Raw genomic sequence first — 20872 nt, forward strand, 5'->3', positions numbered from 1 at the left:
TTGGGGATAATGGAATAAAATTAAGTGGAGTATCCTGGTCTTCTGTTATCCAGTATTCTAGGAATGTCAGACTGGGATGGTTGGCCATGGGAAATGGTGAGAGATCGCCAGGAAACGTGAATCTTGGGGAATTAGAGTTCTGTCCCAGAAAGTGATTCTCCCTCCAAAGGTAACCTTGGATGAACTGAGTGACATTTTTTAAAGAAGCTGGTGTTTTTCTTTATGACTTGAGAGTACAATCACATTACTAGTGGCCTAACATGGCCTTGCCCTGCAGTAGCTGCTCCAAAAATACTTGTGGCATTAAGTCCATTTAAATTCTCTTTTTCTCCTTCTCTGGTAGAAATCTATTGCTACCTTACCTGGCCCTGGGAAAAGAAATGAAAGGGACCCCAAGGGAAAGATACTAATCTCCAAAACCTTTAAGGCAGTCAATTCCACCCACGTCGAGCTACACAGTGTGCACCATGACCAGGCAGAAAAGCTCAGTAGAGACAGTGATGGACACTTTACCTCCATTTGCGTCCATCACCCAGAACCTGCCTTACATCACCTCTGAATTGCACACATTTCTTTCCTTTTTAACACAGCTCCCACCCCTGGCTTTGTTTCCTTATTTTGGAACATTTCCTTATGGGTCGAATTTTGGCACCCCACCAAATTTATATGCTGAAGTCCTAATGTCAGTATGTCCAAATGGGACTTTATTTGGAGATAGGGTCTTTACGGAGATAATCAAGTTCAAATGAGATCATTAGGGTGGGCCCTAATCCAATATGATTGGCATCTCTATCAGAAGAAGAAATTTAGACTCACAGATGGAAGGCAAAATGAAGACACAGGGTAAAGACAGCCCTCTATAAGCCAAGGAGAGAGGTCTGGAATAGACCCTTCCCTCTGGGCCTTCAGGAGGAACCAACCCTACTGACATTTTGATCATGGACTTTGAGCCTCCAAAATGGTGAGAAATAAATTTCTGTTTTAAGCCTCCCAGGCTGTGGTACTTGTGATGGCAGCCCTACAAACTAGTATCGATTTCCCTCTGCCCTCACAGTATGACTACATTTAATTTCTCAGCCTGACGCTGGATGTCCTTACCTGCTCGGCACTTTCCACTCTTGGCTGCCGCAGATACTGCTTCTTTGATCTGCCTACACCTGCCCACTGCCACACCTCCAGGACCCATGTCTTTTGGACCCTAGCTACCATGAGGGAGAGTGGCAATGGGCTTAGACCTAAGCAAGGAGAAGAAGCTAGAATCTCACAAATCCAACCACTCCAGGTAGACAATGCAAAATTGGAACCTATGCTTGCCTTCAAAGAGGCACACTCCCAAAGGAATTTAATTGTGCATCATGGAATAAACCATGCCATTAATGGCTTCATAGAATTTTTGCTGTTTTTATTAAATAGTGTCACATATCAAGTTTGGCAGAATGGATTATAAGATTTTATTCTGAATATTCTATACTAATATTTAAGGTAAAATAAAAAGTTCCAGATAATGAAAAGTACAAAATGTGTATTTGCTTTGGTTGTTCACCCTGACTGATGTCATCAGCTAGATGTGGAGACCCAACAAAAGAAGCTCAGATTGCCCAGAAACTTCCCGAGTTGAAGAGAGTAAGAAATAAACTTTCATTCCTTAATTAAGACCATGTCTATTGCATTGTGTCTTTTACACTGTGACAGAAGATGAAGAGCTGTGAGTCAAAGTGTGAAAAATAGATTTTTATAGAAGCCCAGCCAAATGCTGCAGGGTCGAACAAAGGCTTGATTCCAAACCTCTGTGGCAGTTCAGTGGAAGGAAGACCTTATAATTTTGTGATTTTATGAGCAGTTGGAACTAACTTCAAGAAACCAATTCTCTGTGGATACGGTGAGAAATGCTAAAAAGAAATTTTGTTAACCATAGCAACTACAAATGCTTTTCTTTCTGTAGACTTCAAAAATGTTTGGGAGAAAATGTGAGTTATCTGTTATGTGGAGTCATAGCACACATTTTGAATAGAAGCACTTATCCATGTTATAATCATGTAAGTTATTTTCCACTGCCCCATCAAGGAATGGCACTCCCTTACAGAGCAGATTAAGAAAAAAAATAGAGATTCTGGGAAACAAGGTATTACCATGTCTTTATAATACAACTTTTCCTAGGATATGCTCAACATGAGAGAACTCTATCAGCTCTCTCCCAACTGCTCTTTCTCTCCTGGGAGGGTGTGGGAAGTATTTATTAAAAGCTGCAATATGTTTCTCTCTCTACAGCTTACTTAAATTGTTTTTGCAGAGTATCAAACACATTTGCAAAATTAAAAGCCTCCATCTGAAAAAATTTACTATGGTACTTCGTTTATGCCAAGAACTAAATCTTAGGCTTTAAGCTTTAGTTCAAAAAGAATCTTTATCTCTCTGAAAGAAGCATAGAATACAGTGAGATCACTGTTATAATTCTTCCATTCTTTTGACTTTGAAAAAAAATGGGCCCAGCTTTAGATATTTTTATAATTTGTTTCAATGAAGGAATCTTAAAGACTTTACATTAAAGAAATTAACAGGTCCATAGAGAAAGGTGAACAATTTGGGTATTTTAAATATAAGAAATGACCAAGAATTTCAGTGACTCTAATTCACCATGGTTCATTGAGATTATGGTTCAAAACAGAGTCGCTGGCTTAAGCAAGGAGACCAGTCATAAGATATCAGATCCCTCCAGTCTGGTTTCATTCATGGGGGCTCAGAATGTTAGTGTCAGAAGGATTAGACTGTACCTCGGTGGATGATCTTAGGGTCTTGATTAGTTTTGAGATTTAGCCCGTAACTCAGAATATTTATTTATCATCTAACATGTGCCATGCATTGTGCTATGCACTGTAGATAAAGAAGTGAACAAGACAGACTCATTTCTTGCCCTTAAAAATCTAATAGTTGAAGAGATATGATAAAGTAATAATTCCCTTTAAGAGACAAAACCTGTGAGACAGAAAACTGAGAGCTTGAAAACATCTAGAAGGACCAGATGTGGATGTGGTGGGTCAGTTTGGGCTTCCCAGAACCTGAATCAAAGACACCTAAGCTGACACCTAATGGATGGGTAGCAGTTATCCACGCAACGGCGATGATGGAGGAGTGAGACGCCTGCAGGTCAGAGGGTGTGTGGGTGGGCTTTGCTTGTGGGTGGAGCATAATAAGGAATAGGGGTGGGAAGACCTGTGGAGGCAAGATCATGGTGGGCTTTGGAAACCAGGTTAAGGGGTACAGCTGTTGTCCGGTGGCAATGAGAAGCCACAGAAGGCCTTCATCAGAAGAAAGATGTGATCAGATTTGTGTTTTAAGAAGATCATTCTACAGTGCGGCAGATGGATTGACGGGCAGAAGGTACCACTGACAGCAGAGGGACTGGTGAGGAGATGTAATAGCAATCTGGGCTACAGTAATAGTGGGGATGATGAAGTGTCTTGGTTCTTGAGATAATCCTAGGAGAAGCATCCAAAGTGACCTGTTGATTATGGGGAACAAAGCAATGGAAACAGTCAAGGTCACCCCACCCCAACCCCTAGCTTTCTGTCTTGAGAAGAAATATGAGACGTATGCAATAGGAAGATAGGAAGGAATTCTTCTCTTACTGGAATACTAAAAAGGTATGTCTTAGCAAATAAGAAACTCTTGCAAAGATGGAAGTATAATAGGACAAATAATTCAGAATATTTTTTCTACTTTTGATGAAGGATGCTTTTTGAACTGTAAAGACCTATATCACAAGATGTTTTCCAATCTCCATATGGGAGCAGCAGGTTTTAGGCTATAGATAGTTGAATATTTCTCTTCAATGTTGGCTCATGAAAACGTGAAACTGCTACTGCTAATAGTCATGCAGTTTCTCCCTGAATAAATGAAAATTCTGTGCACATCTACATTTGTTCAGGTTGCTGTGTTCCTAGAAGGAGCTCAGGGACACCTGCTTACATTCTGATCAACGACTGAAGTTTATTCCGCCCCTAACTGCGAATTAAATATACAGCTGCTGGAAATGTCAGCAAAGTCACATAAAAAGAACTCTGATTCACCACTGTTACACTATTAAATAATCAGAACTCCTGTCACATTGAATTGGATGTAAAAGTGCCTTTTGGCTGTTATTCCTACAGGGAGGCATGTTAAAATGCCCCCTCTCTGTACCCATTAAAATCCAGTGGGCCACATAGATACACTGTAGACACAAGAGACTGAACATATTGAATGAAGTCACTTTTTAAAATGGGCAGCTTAGTTGTTCCTATTTGTTCTGCAATAATTCTTGAATATCCTGGCTGATTATCATCAAATCTGGTGTAAATGCTAAAGAATAATCAGACACTGCTTACATGAGATTTGTAGATCAAGCTGCCATCTGAAAACAACATAATGGTCAACATTTAAAAATGTCTTCTTTATGGTAATCCTGTCTGTGTAAGGAAGATGTCCTCTTTTTATAGATATTTTGTTAGGAGTTGCTGAAACACAAAGAACTTTTTGTAAGATTAGCCCCTTCTAGTAAACAAAAGACAGAACTCATGAGAAAGTTACCATTATCTGCCAATATAGCACATTTGCCAGAAGGAGGAAGGGAGAGAGGAGAAAGTTAGAACAAGGGGAAAGTAAGGGTGGGAGGACAGGAGAGAGGGAGGGAGAAAGAGATGGGGGAGGAGAGAGAGAGAGAGAGGTACATTTTATGGAAGCAGCCACTAAGGGAGAAGTTGGCTACAGTAGCCACTGTTGGCTATTCCACAGGTGGTCGTTAAGTCTAACCACTTTCAACGTGGGTTGGGAACCTCCTAGAACTGTTACTGATAAAAAGAAAAATCTGCCCCAACCAATGCCACTATGAAGACATGGTTCTACTTAACAAAGATATTTCCAGTGGCAGGGTCGACACCAAAAGTCCGCTGTTATTTCAGTTACTAGAAAATCTCTATGAGACAAGCACTTTCTCTCTCTCCTGTCATTTTAACAACAATTTTCTAGAAAAGCTGTATCTAACTGTAGTCCTTTAACTGCTGGTGGCAGAGGGGGATTAGAAAGGAAGGGACCGTAGGGAGATGAAGGATGGAAAGGAGGAGTGAGTCTGAGCTGTTTCGCCCCAGATCTTTTGTTCTCCTCTAGGAGGGACGTCGGAAGAATTCAAGTTTAGGTCCAGGATGTGTTTTCTTTCTGGAGAAGATTATTTAATATATTTTAGCTATAGTTAGTTTCCTCTTCTATAAAATAGCATGCATGAATATATTTCTCATGGGGCTGGTTGTTGTGAGGATTAAATGTATAAAAAGGCATGTCAGAGGTGCTCAATAAATGCTGCTCTCTAAGCAGCAACTGCTCTTTAACTGCCTTGGTATCTTCCTACCTCAGATACCCCAACAGCTTATGATAAAAACACACAAACAGAAAAAGCAAAATAAAACATTAATGTAGAAAAACAACTAAAAGACTTAAGAGCTTTGCCAATGAGCGTTATCACACTGTCCTTTCTCCTAGTGGCTTCAAAGCACTTTTCCATATGTTAATTTGCTTTCTTCATCCCAGAATATTGAGACTATGATTCCCAGCTACATATTTATTATGACAAAATTTCAGGTCAGCAGAACAATGTGGACTTCTAATACAGTACACTCTGGTGCATTTATCTGTTAGCAATTAATAAGCTTTTTCAGTGAAAGATATGACATATAGTGAATTATAAGATATTTGCAGAACTCAGAATGAAAATGCAAGGTTAAAATCTGCTGGAATATTTTGTGAGCCCTTGTGAGTTGTGGATCTGCAATTCTGAAGACTCTGAACGTCCTTTCCAACACTCTGTAAGCATCTGTATGAAGATGCAATCACCAGTTTGGCTCAGCTTCTCCAAAATATGTTTTCCTCTAATTAAATTTCACTGATTTTTCATTTCAGTCCCAGTACTCTATTCCCAATAGACAACAAAACACTAAGTTGTCTTCGTGCAAATAAGAAGTACCAAACTGAGGCCAAGAGAGTGCAGTTGATTCCAGAAGAGTGCAGCACATTCTCTGCTGGCAGGAAACACATGGGCTATAAATGTGTGCTCATTTAGACACTAAAGAAAAATAAAAGGCTTGTTTAAAAAAAGAAGAAAGAAAGAAAGAGAGGGAGGGAGGGGGGAATTCCTAACCTAGAACTTTGGGAACATGAAAAGAGAGTTAGGTAAAGTCACTTACCGCTTTGTGTCTCTGAGAGCTGAAGGTTTCACTTTAATAAGACTGTCCAAAGCTTGGCTGTTCAAAAGAGAAAAACATAAACTCAGATTAGTGATAGGATTTTTTGCTTGTGCTGGGTCAATAAAGCGATATAAACCCACTCTACTCAGGGGCAACAGACACGTGAACAGGAAATGGTTTCTTTTATTTGATTACCTTTGATTATTTCTGATTACTTCAGGGTTCACTTTGATGAGGTTATCGAGATCCTGGTTTCTTTAAATAGAAAAATAAAAGAGAGCAGGTTAATTATAAAGTTCTTTTGATAAGATCATTAAGGTTATAAATCTGCTTGAAATAATAGTGAAACAAAATATTCTTCCCACTCAAAGCACAGAAATTAACAGTTCCATTACCTTCGGTTGTTGGTGAGAGTTTCCGGATTCACTTTGATGAGCTTATCAAGATCTTGATTTCTTTAAGTAGAGAAAAAAATTAAAGCAGTTTGTATTAGAGATAACACAGGTCTAAAATGGTTGGAATTGTAAGAAAGGATTAGCTATTTTAACGTTTAGTGTGAGACATACTGGTTTGGCATAGAATAGCCTTGAAATAAATTTTCTAACCAATCCAGGGACAATGAATTATGCTGGATCAGAAGAAAAGTTACTCTGACTTCACACACTTCATTGTCAGAGCCTATCTACAAGGGCATGTGGACAAAGAGTTCATAGCAACATCTGGCAGTTAACCACTTCTCACTCTGGAATGTTATACCATTATGAAGATACAAACTGATTCTAATGTCGAATGTTGTTATTCTTAAAATCATATTCACCAACTAAAGATTTCTTTTTTTAAAAAATAATAAGCTTCAAAACTGGGATTATACTTAACATGAGGCTTGGCAAAGAGAATTCTGGTAATCCATCAAAACTGACTTTTCTCTCCTTTAAGATGACTTAAAAAGCTGAATTAAACTCAGTTGTTTATAATCAAATTAGTGACATACTCTGAAAACTGTCCACTTCCTAGTTGAACCTACCAGTTTCTTTCCTCAATAAGAGAACACTATTTCCTCCCACAGGTTTACTGTCATTCACTGCCTCAGTATAATACTTTATTTTTTATGGCTGGAGAGTAGTGATGTTTCAAAGTGTTCCTCTAAACCACTTTATAATATTTATTCAAAGAAATAGAATAACTCGCAATGGCAGGAAATCTCAGGATTGATAACACCTGCTTCTAGTAAATTTTGGATCACAACCTGCCTGTACTTCCTTTTCTCCCAAAGTGCTTTTCCTTTATATAAAATATAATAAAATATAATATATTACAGTTTATTCTTCAAAAAGACTGATGCAAGGTTAGGAACTGAAGGGGAGGCACTTAGAGGTTAATCATCAAAAAGTCTGAGAAAAGTTCTGCATTTCACTCCCTAAACCCTAAGCCTTTCCATAGAATGTGCTTCCCAGTTCATGGCTTCACTAAATTTAATCTCTCATCCCTTTTCTCAGATCTCCCTGGTACACAGAAAGCCTCTAAATAAATTGTCACTGTTTCGAATTAGCTTTAAGAATCATATTCTCAATTAAAGATAATCAGCTGGTGTCTACAAATACTATTAAAGGAATAATAAAGCATATGAAAACTATCCAAAATACAATTTTCTTGTGTACATTGATTGCACAATCTAAAGTTAAACGTTCCTGAAAGACAATCTTTAAAATGAGGTTAACTTCATATATTAAAAGAAAAAATACAAAGAAGAAAACTTTGTAGAGGAAATAATATGCTCAAAGGCTACAACCATTTAATACATAAAATCAATCACAATGTTTTTTAGTGTCACTACATGTAATAGTCACCTACCAGCAAAATTAAGAGTAAGCTTAAAAAAAAGAGTAAGCTTTATTTTAAAAATGCAAACACAAATATGAGAACTTCTGTTTTCCTTGTTCTGCCTGATACAGAAAACTTGGTTCACCTAAAACCTTAGAACTGTAATATTCACAACCACTATTTCATAAAGCTCATTAAAAAATACATTTTACATCACTGCCTAATACTTCCTCTTTTCAGTCAGACGGACATATAATAAAACATAAATTTCATGAAATTACGCCCTAACTGTATAAGAACTCTTGTATTTTCTACCCTTTTATTCTAGTTAATTGGGGGGGGGGGGAAAGGCTGACTGCCACTCTCTAAATTAATTACAAGACCATTTAATGGGCTGTGACCCATAATTTGAGAAAAACTAGCTTATGAACACCTGCTACGTTTTACCACTTCTCCTAAAAAGACAATACTGTGCGTTAATACAACAGCTATCTCAGTAATAGTCCTGAATTGCCTTGATTGATAGCATCATGCAACTCATCTCAACGAACTGAAAACAACAAATTTATAGACACTTTTTACAGGCCCTGGAGTCTACAGACACAGGAATCTTCAACCTAAATTTTATCTAGGAAAAATGTAACGTTTTTCCCATTCAAGTTACTGCTTTAAGGATAGAGGGCTACATTGGAATACTTAGCTGTTATTACTTTCATGTAGTTCAAAAGCTGTAATGTGTTTTGCACTCATTGGCATAATTGTGCCAGGGTCACTTGAAGTGACCCTGTGGAAGCGGTAAAGAACACCCCCGGCTGCCCCATGGCAAGAGCAGCAATCCCAGCTGCAGAGTCTCCACCGTTTCCCAAGGTGCTGAATCAACTTTCGTTTATTTTAAGATCAAAGCCCATGTGTTATGGTTTAAAGACCAGGAGTTGGGCTGGGAGTTAGAAGAACTCACAGAAGACTGTGGGATCCTGCCCCTGGCCTCAGTATTCTCATCTGTAAAATGAGGAGATTGGATTGGGTCATCTCTAAGCCTCTGCTCATGTCTAACAGCTTCTACTCCTAGGAATCCGTGAATATGAATTTCACTGCCTGTCATTTTTATTAAATTAGCTTCTTAATGTCTTTTTTTCTTTTAAATGCAACTAGCTGTCAATACATTCTATATTCAGCAAGCGGCACAGGAGTATCCCAAAATGTAATATATTAAATTGACAACCTATTATTGTCTTGGAGTCACATCCCTGTGCCCCCAGTTCATAATTAGCTTTAATCTATGAAAATTGCCTGCTGTTAATAAGATTGAGTATGTCTACTGAATTCTCTTTTTGGCATCCACGGCCTATAATTACACCTGACGCACAACTAATGATACCTAGTTGTAAGCTTCAAACCCAGTAGGTGCTCAGTAATTATTCACTGCCTAACAGATCACAGAACTACTATTAGTCTTCCACTAGTTTTCTCTCTGATCCTGGTCAAATCACTTAACCTTTCTGAGTCTTAATTTCCTCTTCTGTAAATTGAATACGTTCAAACAGAACAGTGGTTTGCAAAATTGTTCAAACTAACTGGGCTACAGTTCTCTGAGGTTCCTTCCTGCCATCTCCAAAATTTTGCCTTTTTTTAATGTCCCAACAAAACTCAAAAAGGTGAAATCACTACTACCTAAAGCATTATCAAGTTTTAGGTCCATTTCTTTGGTGGAAGCAGCAAACAATGAATCTAAGAATCAATGAATCTCATAAAATTTCCACTGACCATCAGAAAACGCTCTCTGAAAACAAGATGAAGGATATTGCTGGCAATGAATCTAATGACGTGTCAGCTTTTTAAAAAAATTAACTATCATTAATAAATTTTAACCAAATTCAGAGACAAAAGTGTTAGCATCAATACTACAAAGCATAGACAGGGCATAGACTAGCCCTATGCCTACCCCACTCACTCCCTTCTACTGCTTTACCTGAGCTGCCTTCTGTCTCTCAGCAAATAGCTAAGTTTCCAGGGACATATAAGGATGGTGATGATTATTTCAAGATTTATATTCAATTTGCCCAAAGAATGATTATAAGTCATTTATATTCATATTGTGTTAGTTAAGAAGAAACAAAACAAAGTGAATAAATAGTATCTTTCTCTTACCCAGTCGTGTCTTTGACAGCTTTGAGGCTTACATTAATAAGTCTATCAAGACCTTGTTCACTGCTGAATCAAAATAAAATAAAAAGTCAAATTCAGTTGGAAATCAGCAAATTTTATGACTGGCAGTTTTTCTTTGGACAGAATCCTACACAAAAAGTGATACATTTACTGAGTTTCTACTATATATATATATGTTAGTTATCTTTTTTAAAACCTCAAAACAACTACATGAGTTAAATATTACCATTCTCTGTTTATGAATAAATTGAGTTTCAAGGAAGTTAAGACCCTCCTTGGGCCAGATACAGAAGAAATGACTGCGGGTGAACCAGGATTGAGACTATAGCAACTGGATCCCAAACCGCAAGCTCCTTCCCGCTAACATCCTTCCTCTCTCTGTTTGCAGTAATTCCTTACATCTGCACAATGCTTTTCACAAACATTACCATCACAATAATTTCAAGAGGTAGCTTGGAGTTACGCTGTCATACTTTTCTTAACTTCTGCTCCAGTGAATAATGGGTCTTAACTTCTCAAGAAGATAGGAGTATATTCAAAGTCATGCAAAAATATTCTAATCACATATAAGAATGTTATGTTGCCAGTTTTCTGAAGTCATTTAAAAATCAATCCTTGGGTTTGTGAAAGAGAAGAAAGTCAATATTCTTTGGTTTATTCAGTTTTATGAACTTATAATTTATTAACTATAAATTCACGGTAATAATCTAGTTATGCTATTACTGTGTCAAATGAATTTCTCAAATAGTCATTATACTTCAATATTTTGCTTCAATATTACAATGTAAACAATATTGTAATGTAATAAATTGAAGCAACAATAACAGAAAAATCCATCAAGCATTATTACACATCAACAAATCAATCTGTTCTCATTTTTTTTTTCATGTCTCCTTTCAAATGTCCTTAGTCAAATAACTAATCATATTTGGGGGCATAAATTGAAGACTTACTCATGAGCTTTCAATAATCTCAATAAGCTTACCTTTTATTTGCTGAGGGAATCACTTTGATAAGATTGTCCAGGTCTCGGTTCCTAAAAAATGTTGTAAGTTTCAATAGCTTATAAAAATCAAGAAAATTGATTATAATTTGTACCTCTTTTCTATTTTAAGATTGAATTAAGGGATTGTTGCTAATTCAAAACTTCATCATTACTTCTCTTTTTAGCCCTCTGTAAAAGCAGGTGGTTACTATCAATTCACTTCTTACACAATGTACATATGAGAATTTAATTTAGTTTTATTCTTGATTTCTTTCAAGACAACCTCAAATTTAAATTGCTCTTAAACTCTTTATTTTCCATATTACATTTTGTACTAGAAAGAGCATTTAGAATATTTTTGAAGGTTGCAATGAACAAGAGAAAAATTAAAGGGGGTGGGTTATAGCTCAATGGTAGAGCACATTCTTAGTATATGCACAAGGTCCTGGGTTCAATAACCAGGAACTCCATTTAAAAAAAGATTTAAGAAAAAAATTTTTAAAGAGAAAAATTTAAATTGTTCATCATTTCCATGTATTCCTTGTTTCCCTTCCCTCAAAACAAGACAAAACAAAACAAAAGCCTGAGACTTTTTTTTTTTTAAGGGTTTATTTCCTGATTCTAAGGTATGGCGGAATACACATAATATGAATATTTAACATTGAGGCTACATTGATATATTAATTTAGAATCAGCTTCATGTAATGCTAAATCAGAACAAGGAAGACTTTAGATTATGTAACTTTCTTTTCTTTTATCCTAAATATGTAAATAGGCAATAATAGCTCTGTTATTATTAAAAGGACATTTCTGTTATCACACTGGGTCTTCATACCAACTCTAATAGCAAAAAGCCTGAACAAGACGCCTAATTTGATGTACCTTCTTATTGGACAATTTGTTGTATATCCTCAAGAGAAAAAAGACAGAAAGGCTTACATCACTTAACTAACCTTTAGGATTAACCTATAAACTAATTTTGTCATGTACATACCCCTCCACGTAAATTACTGCAGTCTATTATGCTGAACGATGTGAAATTGTCGTTTTGTGGGTCAAAAATGGTTAAATGTTAAAAATTTTACATTGTTCAACTTAATAGGATAATTTCTTTGGTATCTTCTTTGAGTTAAGCACTAAGTGGTACAATGGGGACCCAAGGATGAAGAAAAACAGTAACAGTAATAATAATATCCACAGATAATGTCTAATAAGTACTTGAGCGATTAAGTGCTTCAGAAGTGTGTCCTCACCTAATTTTCCGAGAAAATTCATGAAGAAAGTAACTTTTACAATCCCCACTTTACAGATAAAGAAGATGAGGTTTAATGGAGGTTAAATGATTTGTACAAGACTACATAGCTAATAATGTTCTCTGAACACAAACTTTTCACTGCTAAGGGGAAGAGATGGATATGTGACCTAACGCATTACATGGCAGAGTGTGGGTACTAAAACAGAGGCTCATACGCTGCAGGGGAACGGTCATATCATCAAGGCCAGTTTCACCTTTACAAACTAAGTCATCTTGGAAGAGGGACAAGGGATACCTGTCTTTCACTAAATCTTTATCTGCAATGCAAAGTATTACATAGTCTCTGGATTCAGTATCTGACCCTCAGACAGTGACAATAATGTTTTGTTCTTATTTAGTAAACAAAATCTAAGATGATTTAGCACTAAATATTCAGATAAAAGAATGGTGAAATCTGTGGTCTAAACATAAAGCAAATGAAACAATATACACAAGGGAGGCTGTGCTTCGAAGGCTACCCTAAGTATGTTCAGAGTTGATCCTTTTCACCCACTCAGGTGAAATACTGCTTAGTCCAGGAGTCAGCAATCTATGACCCTCAAGCTAAATCCAGTCTATAGACTGGTTTTATAAATAAAGTTTTATTGGAACACAATCATGCCCATTCACATACAATGTATTATCTATGGTAGCTAGTTGACTAGTTAAAATAGAGACTGTTTCAGCGACCCTAGCCTGAAATATTTACTCTCTAGCCTTTAAGCAGAAGTTTCTGACTCCTGATCGAGGCTAATAAACTTTATATACTAGCTACCTACTGTAAAAATAAAATTCCTATTTATAAAGTAAGATAGAAAATCTGTCACAAAGAAGACATATACTTTGGCATCTTTTGCATTTAACTCATGTTCAAACTAGCATAACAATATATGTTTAATAGATTTATGGTTTTGTTATATCTCTTTGTTTACACAAAATCATGTGCCTTAAAGAAAATTCTCTCTATAAAAGACAAATGTCACTCTTTGTATTCTTTATTATTTCAATGAACTGAGTATAATTTTTATTTTATTTTTTAATGGAGGACATGGGGATTGAACCCAGGACCTTGTGCATGCTAAGCATACATTCTACCACTGATCTATACTCACCCCCACCAAGTATAATTTTTAAAAATGACCTCCCAACTTTAGGAATCGTTTGAGTATAAACAGTAAGAGGACAGGGTAAAAACGAAGGATGAAGGAAGATTTTTCTTTACATAAAGACCTCTTGGCTGCTTATCTCTGGGAAGTTGTTTGGCGAAGATGTTTCATTTCATGGAGAATTTTGATTCTTTCTGGGGAAATCCCAAGCATGGAACACATATCCCACACTGAGAAGAGATGACTCCCATATTTTAAAGAATTCCTTCACTAATATTCACAACCAGGAGCCCTGAATAAGGCCTTTAACACAAGGTTTCTGACACAGAGCTGTTGATTTTGGGCCCCATTATTGGCCGTCTCTGTGGTGAGACAATGAATTTCATCACAATTATTTGAGCTGAATAGAAAAGAATGGAGAAACAGAAAAGTTCCATAAATCTCACCCTTGGTTAGTTCTGTTTGTTTCAGGAGCCACTTTGATGAGGCTGTCAAGACTTTGGCCCCTTTAAAACATGGAAGAAATGATCAAATCAATGGTCAGTTTATAGCAACTGGTTGCAGATGTTTATTAAAACTGAGAAACATTTTATTCTAAAAATATTTAACTATAAAATATTTATTAAAATAGAGATCATCTCAAAGGGTTGGAGTTTTTTTCAGTATTGACTCTGAACACATATATTTGGATATAAATATAACTGCATAGAAATAATAAATAATAATCAGTGGTTTTAGAAGCCTCATGATGTGCCAGGCACTGTTCTAAGTGATTTACATGATTTACATAATTTAATCCTCACATCAACTTATGAAATAGTGTAAAAAAAATTAATAAAACAGAAACCACAATGAAATAGAGTTAGGAGACCAGCAGGGGGAGCTCTCACTTCCTGCCATGATAGTGGAGCCCAAAAGGAAGAAGACAGGCTCCTCTTCTCCCCTGCCAGGACTCAGCCATTGAAAAACCCTGTGAACTCTTTGTTTTCTATCCCCTCCCAACTTCCTTGTCCTCTATAAAAGTGTTCTTCCCTTGCCCTTCAGGGACTTGCATGTGGCTTATCATGGTTGCAGATTGCAAATGGCAATTCTCTGCTGATCCTGAATAAATGCTTGGCAGGAGAAGTATCTGGCAGTCTGTTTCAGGTCAACAGCAGGAAGTATTATCATCCCAATTTCACAAAGGGAAAAACTGAGACACACAAAGATTTAAGTTTTTCCCACATGGCTAGTAGTGGCCATGGAGGAATTTAAAGCTGAATAATCTAAGTCCAGAATGTGTGCACTTTCTGTAACACCAACCACCTTATTGGAACATAGTGGCTGAACTGACATTGGAAGTGACCAGAGAGCACACGGTCCAATTTCTTCACTGTAAGAGTGAGAAAACTGAAGTCCAAAGGCCCACTTCACACAGTGAGGGCAGAGCCAGGCCAGGACCCACATCTCTGGACTCTGGTCTGATTCCCTTTCCTCTCCCCTATGCCATCCATCTACTTGAGAAAAGTAAACAAATCTATGAGTAAAAGTGTCCCAACCATCCTGGGAAAACAACTGTGCACTTCATGAATCAGAGTGACCTCCGTTATATTTGAAATTAACTGAACAAAATCTTAAACATTTTACATATGAGGTCATGGAGGCTTCATGGCTCTTCTTGAACTACCATTGGTACATTGGCACTCTAGCAGCGTCTGTCTGCTGAAATGATGATTAGATTATGTTTTTACGCATTGGTTAACGTGAAACAAAAAAAAGAGATGCATATTGCCTTACCCTTGCCCGTTGTTTCCTGTTCTTGGATTCGCTTTGATGAGATTGTCGAGGTCTTTGGAACTTTAAACAAAAAAGACAAACAAAAACATAATAAATGAAAACGGAATTAAGTCAAGTAAGTACTTTAACTTAAAGATACATGTGCTGAAGATGAATTTTACTATTAAGTTTTGAGAGAAATCAATCCCAGTCTATGCCCTCATGTAGAAGAGTAAAAAATTTGACCTCCATACAAATCATTGGTATACTAGCTCAGTTTCCCATTTACCTTCAAAATAAAATCAGAAAATTAGAGCAAGACTGAGTTAAAAAAAATAAATTCAGGAACTATTTGCTGAAAACTCTCACCTGGCTGGCACTTTTCAGTATTCCATCCAATGCTGTAGATAAAACTAAACTATGTTTTGTTAATAATTCCATTTGTAGTGTCTTTTTGCTTTAAAGGGATTTTATATCCATTGTTTCACTTAATTCTTATGAAAATCAAATGACAAATATAGAACAGACATTATGAGCCTCATTTTATAACTAAAGAAGCCTCAGCTCAGTGTTCAAGGGACTTGCTCAAAGGCACCCAGCTGGTAAGTCATGGAGTTTAGACTTTTTGATTCCAAACCAGATTTTTCAACACAGTTTCTCTAATGAGAGCCATAAATTAATGAAGATTTTGATGGGAAGGAAGATAAGACATAATCCTCACCGTGGGTTACCTCTGTTTACTTCAGGACTCACTTTGATGAGATTGTCAAGGCTCTGGCCCCTTTAAAACATAGAAAAAATGATGAGGTTAATGATAGATTAGAACCAAGTGGATAAGACTATTCACTGAAACTCTGAAAAAGCCTAACCCTCATTGAGATCACGCTAAAGAGTTGAAGGCTGTTAAAGGTGACCATGCAGAAGCATGTAGGGATTTACACATCTCTGAAACTCATTGAGACTCAGCGAGACAGTATTTTCTTCCTGGAGCCATTAGGCCACTAGCAAATACTGAACTAGGACTTAATTTTGATTCATTTAATGCTACGATTTTAGCCTTTGCCAGGTGCACTAAACATTTTCTAAGAGTCTGTATACACATTTCATGGAACATTCCAGAAAGCACATCCTCAGCACATTAACTTCCAACATGCTGTAGGACTTCTGAACTTTGGAGAATTCATATTTTGTAAAATTGTCATTCATTGGCAGATTTTCTGTTTATGATACTGGATTAAGATAAATACACCAACTTGTTCAAATCCATGATATACAAATCTGGTAACTGTTTCTGGTACTTCTGTGTGTTAAATCTACAAAGTTTGACTAGTTGTTGTTGACAAGAATCAATAGAAGGATTAAAATCTATAAAGTTATGAAATGTAAGCCATATTTACTGTGATATAAAACTCTTTGTAGTCACTGCAAACACGTCAGTATTTTATGGCTACCTGCTAATATATCTGCTTCTGATCTTGATAGAATTTTGTTTTTCCTACAGCTTCCACATGTGTTTTCCCACATACGCCATACCAGCCAATGCTCTTCTGATCTATGGAGGGTGCCACGTGGGTAAAAAATGTCCACAGAAGGTACTTTTACACCATGCACTCCCATGCCCTGTGGCCCTGCTAAGATACAATCACAAAATCTCTGAGATTATGTCTATGCAACATCAAAGATATAGATATTTGGAACAGCTGGATGTTGACTCAAGTTTTTACTTGTATCCAGATGTCTGAGAATGTGGTACCCATGCTAAAAGCAGCAATAAAAATTTTGGACTTCTTTCAAAAATAAAAATTTGGACCTTTTTCATGCAAATAATCAAACTGTTAACCCCAGAATACCTTTTGTTGATTTTGTTGATTTTTGCCTAAACAAAATATGTGGAATTTGAATGTCAGTGACTAAGAAAAAAAATTCCCAGAATTCTGTTTCCAGATTTGAGTGCTCAAAAAACCAAACCAAACCATAAATTGGAGCATGGGGACACAGCTAGCAAGTGACAGAGCCAGAATTTCAACCCAAGTCCTTCGGACTCCCTACTCACACTCACTGCCTCAGGTTACCTGCCTGGAACACCCGGGTAGCCAAGGACAACAGTGATTTTGTCTCAGTCCGCCAGGTGCAGAACTGCACAAGCCTCTAACTCATCAGGTGGCTGGGCCTGCAACCACACAGTGCCGCTGGGAACAGGACAGCCTGACAGTGCGCACCAGCTTTCAGCGAGAGGAGCCCCTGCTCCACTGAGTGGGCCCGAAGGCATCAGTGACACATTTTAGAATCAACTCATAATACAATGTACTGAGCGAACTGAATGGAACAGAGTTCAAAAGGAACCACATGGAATTATCTGGTACGCCGTTTTCAGCAAGATGCTGAGCTCAGTTTCAGATATGTTCCATCTGTTTTTTAAAAAATTAAAAGCAAGAGGACATAAGCTTTCCAGATTTACTTGACAAGTCATGGGTAGGGCAATTCTTTTAACAAAGAACCCTTTGTTAAGCTCTTCATCTTTAAACGTGCACTACACAACATACACATACACATGCTACACACAAATGTGCTACACATGTACACACAGTTTTCACATAAACACATCCATGTATATCCACATGTACTACTGACACAACCACAGACATACACTTCTTATACATAATACACGTACACTTACACACACACACTACCTATAATACACTTACATATACACACACTGTGATGGTTAATTTCATGGGTCAGCTTGACTGGGCCACAGGGTGTCCACGTATTTGGTCAAATATTATTCTGGGTGTGTCTGTGAGGGTGTTTTGGGATGAGATTAACATTTGAATCTGTAGACTGAGTAAAGCAGATTGTCTTTCCCAATGTGGGTGGGCCATGACCAATCAGTTGAAGGACTGAATAGATGTTACCTGCCTGACTGCTTGACCTGAGTCATTCTTCTCCTGCCCCTGGACTGGAATTTAACCGTGGGCTTTCTTGGTTCCTAGGTCTTCAAACTTGGACTGGAGCCACACTACTGGCTCTCCGAGGTCTCCGGCTTGCCAACTATAGATCTTGGGACTTCTCAGCCTCCAAAGGGCACATGCTAATTCCTTATGATAAGTCTCTTTTTCTCTAAAAATATGTATTCTATTGTTTCTGTTTCTCTGGAGAACCCTGATTAATACACACACATACACTTATACCAGCACACTTCTACATACACACTAACATATACACACATACATTTATACATAACATGCTACTTACACATGCACATACACACTTACACAAACATACACACAAAGAAATAAATCATTTAGCCCACTAGAGAAGGGTAATCAAATTCCCATTTAATTCCTCAAAATCTACCTTATAGTAAACACCAGAGAAAAAAATGCAAGTGTATCACTCATATAGAACTGCTTAATATGGTGTATTTGGGGGAAAAAAGATCTCAGTTTGGTTTGAATTTCGATTTACTTTCCTGCATATAAGCACTCAGAATTCCAATGTGTTTATAAATGTCAAAGGGAAAATAAAAAGCTTTAAATTACTTACCTCTTGATATTTTTATTTGTTTCAGGATTCACTTTAATAAGCCCATTGAGGTCTTGTTTCCTTTGAATAAGGAAATGAGTTTTAATGAATGTCATTAAAATAAAACACTAATCAAGTGAACAATGATTGGAAAAATTAAGAAGTGGTAAATATACCAGTTCTTCATCAAATGTAATTTTTATACCTCTAAATGCAAATAAAAATTCTTCTCTTACATTTTGAGCTGAAGATCATTTATGTTTCCTTATTTATCAACAAGAAACATATGATTTTTGCTTTGTTCTCTAAACACGTAAGTATATGTGAAACTTGCTATTTAACAAAATCAACTTGGCCCTGAGACACGTCTTGTCAGAACACCCCAGATGGGTAGAACTGAAGAGATGTAAGGCAGATACAGTTCTATACTGGATCCAGATAGAATATAAATTTCCATATAACAAATCAGATATACTTGCCAATTTTCTTTTTAAATAATAAGAATAATGTTAAGAATAATAGTAGTTTAACAATATTAAAAATAAGGATAAGGAGAATATATGTCTTCATATAAATTCAACCATTCCCCCAATCCAGGCCTTTAAAAATATAATTAGATTATAATGAGTTACAAGGAGCAACAAAAAAACACCTTACATGGTAGGAAAATTAATGACTCACTTCTCAGGGAGATATGTATCGCCCCCATTGAAATGCACTGTGTAATACCAACAGGGGCATAACCCGGACCCAAAGAAGGCAGTAGAGGAGGGCAGTTGTATCACGACTGGGCACTGCTACCATGCGGACCCAGCCCTGAGGCAGAGGAGTGGTGGAATGTTCTTACTCCCAGGGTGTGTACCTGCCCAGCCCCTCCCCTGCTGCCTTCTGAGAAGTTGATTTTCAAGAGTTTCAGTCAAGCCTCACTCTTGGCTATCTCTGTCATTTTGGAGATCCACTTTTAAAATGTTGTCAAGACTGTGTCTTTCTTTAGATGCAAAGAAATTCAATTCAGGACCTCATCCCTAAAACTAAATCAAAATCTCAGAGAAAAGGCAACTTACTATTAAACATTGGAACAATTCTTCAAAAATAAGCAGTTTTATTGGGAGCAAGGAGGGAAGGTCATGTGGCCCATCATTATTATCCAGTTCTTTGTTAGTAAAATATATTTGTGAAATTAAAATGCCAAATCATTTTATCTTATTGTCATTTACAGAAATGAGATTTAAAGACACTCATAAGTCTTACCCAGTGGTGTTTTCGCTTTCTCTGGGATTCACTTTGATAATATTATCAAGGTCTTCACTTCTTTAAAAAAAAGTTTAGATAAGTTTCAAAGTATCCCCACAGTATTTTTACAAACACATTCCATATTACTGATGTTATTAATTAATCCAATATAATTCTATATTATTGATGATATTAATTAATTCAATTATACCAGTATTAAATTCATTTTTATTATAAAAATGACCTATTAATAATATAGTTAAGTTAATCTTTAGGATTCTATTGAGCTTTATGTAAATTTAAATTTAGATAGACTACTGTAGACATTCTTTTTGGTTTTTGGGGAGGTATAGGTTTATTTACTATTATTATTTATTTAATGGAGGTACTGGGATAGAACACATCACCTCCTGCATGCTAAGCATGCACTCTACCACTGAACTATACCCTCCCTCCTTGTACAGAGACATTCTATCTGCTCTGAAAGGGTTCAGGTACAGAAGAGAGAAGACAAACTCAAAGATGTGATCCCCCTCAACATACTGAGAAGTTCACACAGTTAACCCAGGAGAAAACTACCAAGATTCAGAAACATCAAGGCAGCTCTCCCCCTCTGCTGGTTTTATCTGCCCTGGCGTTTGCTTTGATAATCATTTTGAGATCTTGGCTTCTTTGGGAAAAAAACATGAAAACCTTATGTCAGTTAGGATACACTCAATTTTCTCTGAAATCCGTATAAATAAGCATGTCCCTGAAAAGGTGTCAGATGTTTCCA

At 36.8% G+C, this 20872-nt stretch overlaps 1 protein-coding gene across 7 annotated transcripts in view; it reads right to left on the minus strand.

Annotated features, from left to right (window-relative positions):
- Window positions 1–20872, minus strand: part of SCEL (sciellin) — a 266901-nt gene that overhangs the window by 21085 nt on the left and 224944 nt on the right. For 4 of the 7 annotated variants that reach the window (XM_064493053.1, XM_064493052.1, XM_064493054.1 and 1 more), the window contains 10 exons: window positions 20116–20174; window positions 18886–18945; window positions 16061–16120; window positions 15361–15420; window positions 14031–14090; window positions 11185–11235; window positions 10182–10244; window positions 6608–6667; window positions 6408–6467; window positions 6213–6269 (listed from right to left, as the gene is read on the minus strand). In XM_064493053.1, the coding sequence (XP_064349123.1) occupies window positions 6213–6269; window positions 6408–6467; window positions 6608–6667; window positions 10182–10244; window positions 11185–11235; window positions 14031–14090; window positions 15361–15420; window positions 16061–16120; window positions 18886–18945; window positions 20116–20174 (590 nt within the window). Of the gene's footprint in view, window positions 1–6212; window positions 6270–6407; window positions 6468–6607; window positions 6668–10181; window positions 10245–11184; window positions 11236–14030; window positions 14091–15360; window positions 15421–16060; window positions 16121–18885; window positions 18946–20115; window positions 20176–20872 lie in introns of all 7 variants that reach the window. The other 3 variants (XM_064493055.1, XM_064493058.1, XM_064493059.1) reach the window with 2 other exon arrangements.

Source organism: Camelus dromedarius, chromosome 13 (genome assembly GCF_036321535.1).
Source record: "Camelus dromedarius isolate mCamDro1 chromosome 13, mCamDro1.pat, whole genome shotgun sequence".
Taxonomy (NCBI): Eukaryota; Metazoa; Chordata; class Mammalia; order Artiodactyla; family Camelidae; genus Camelus; species Camelus dromedarius.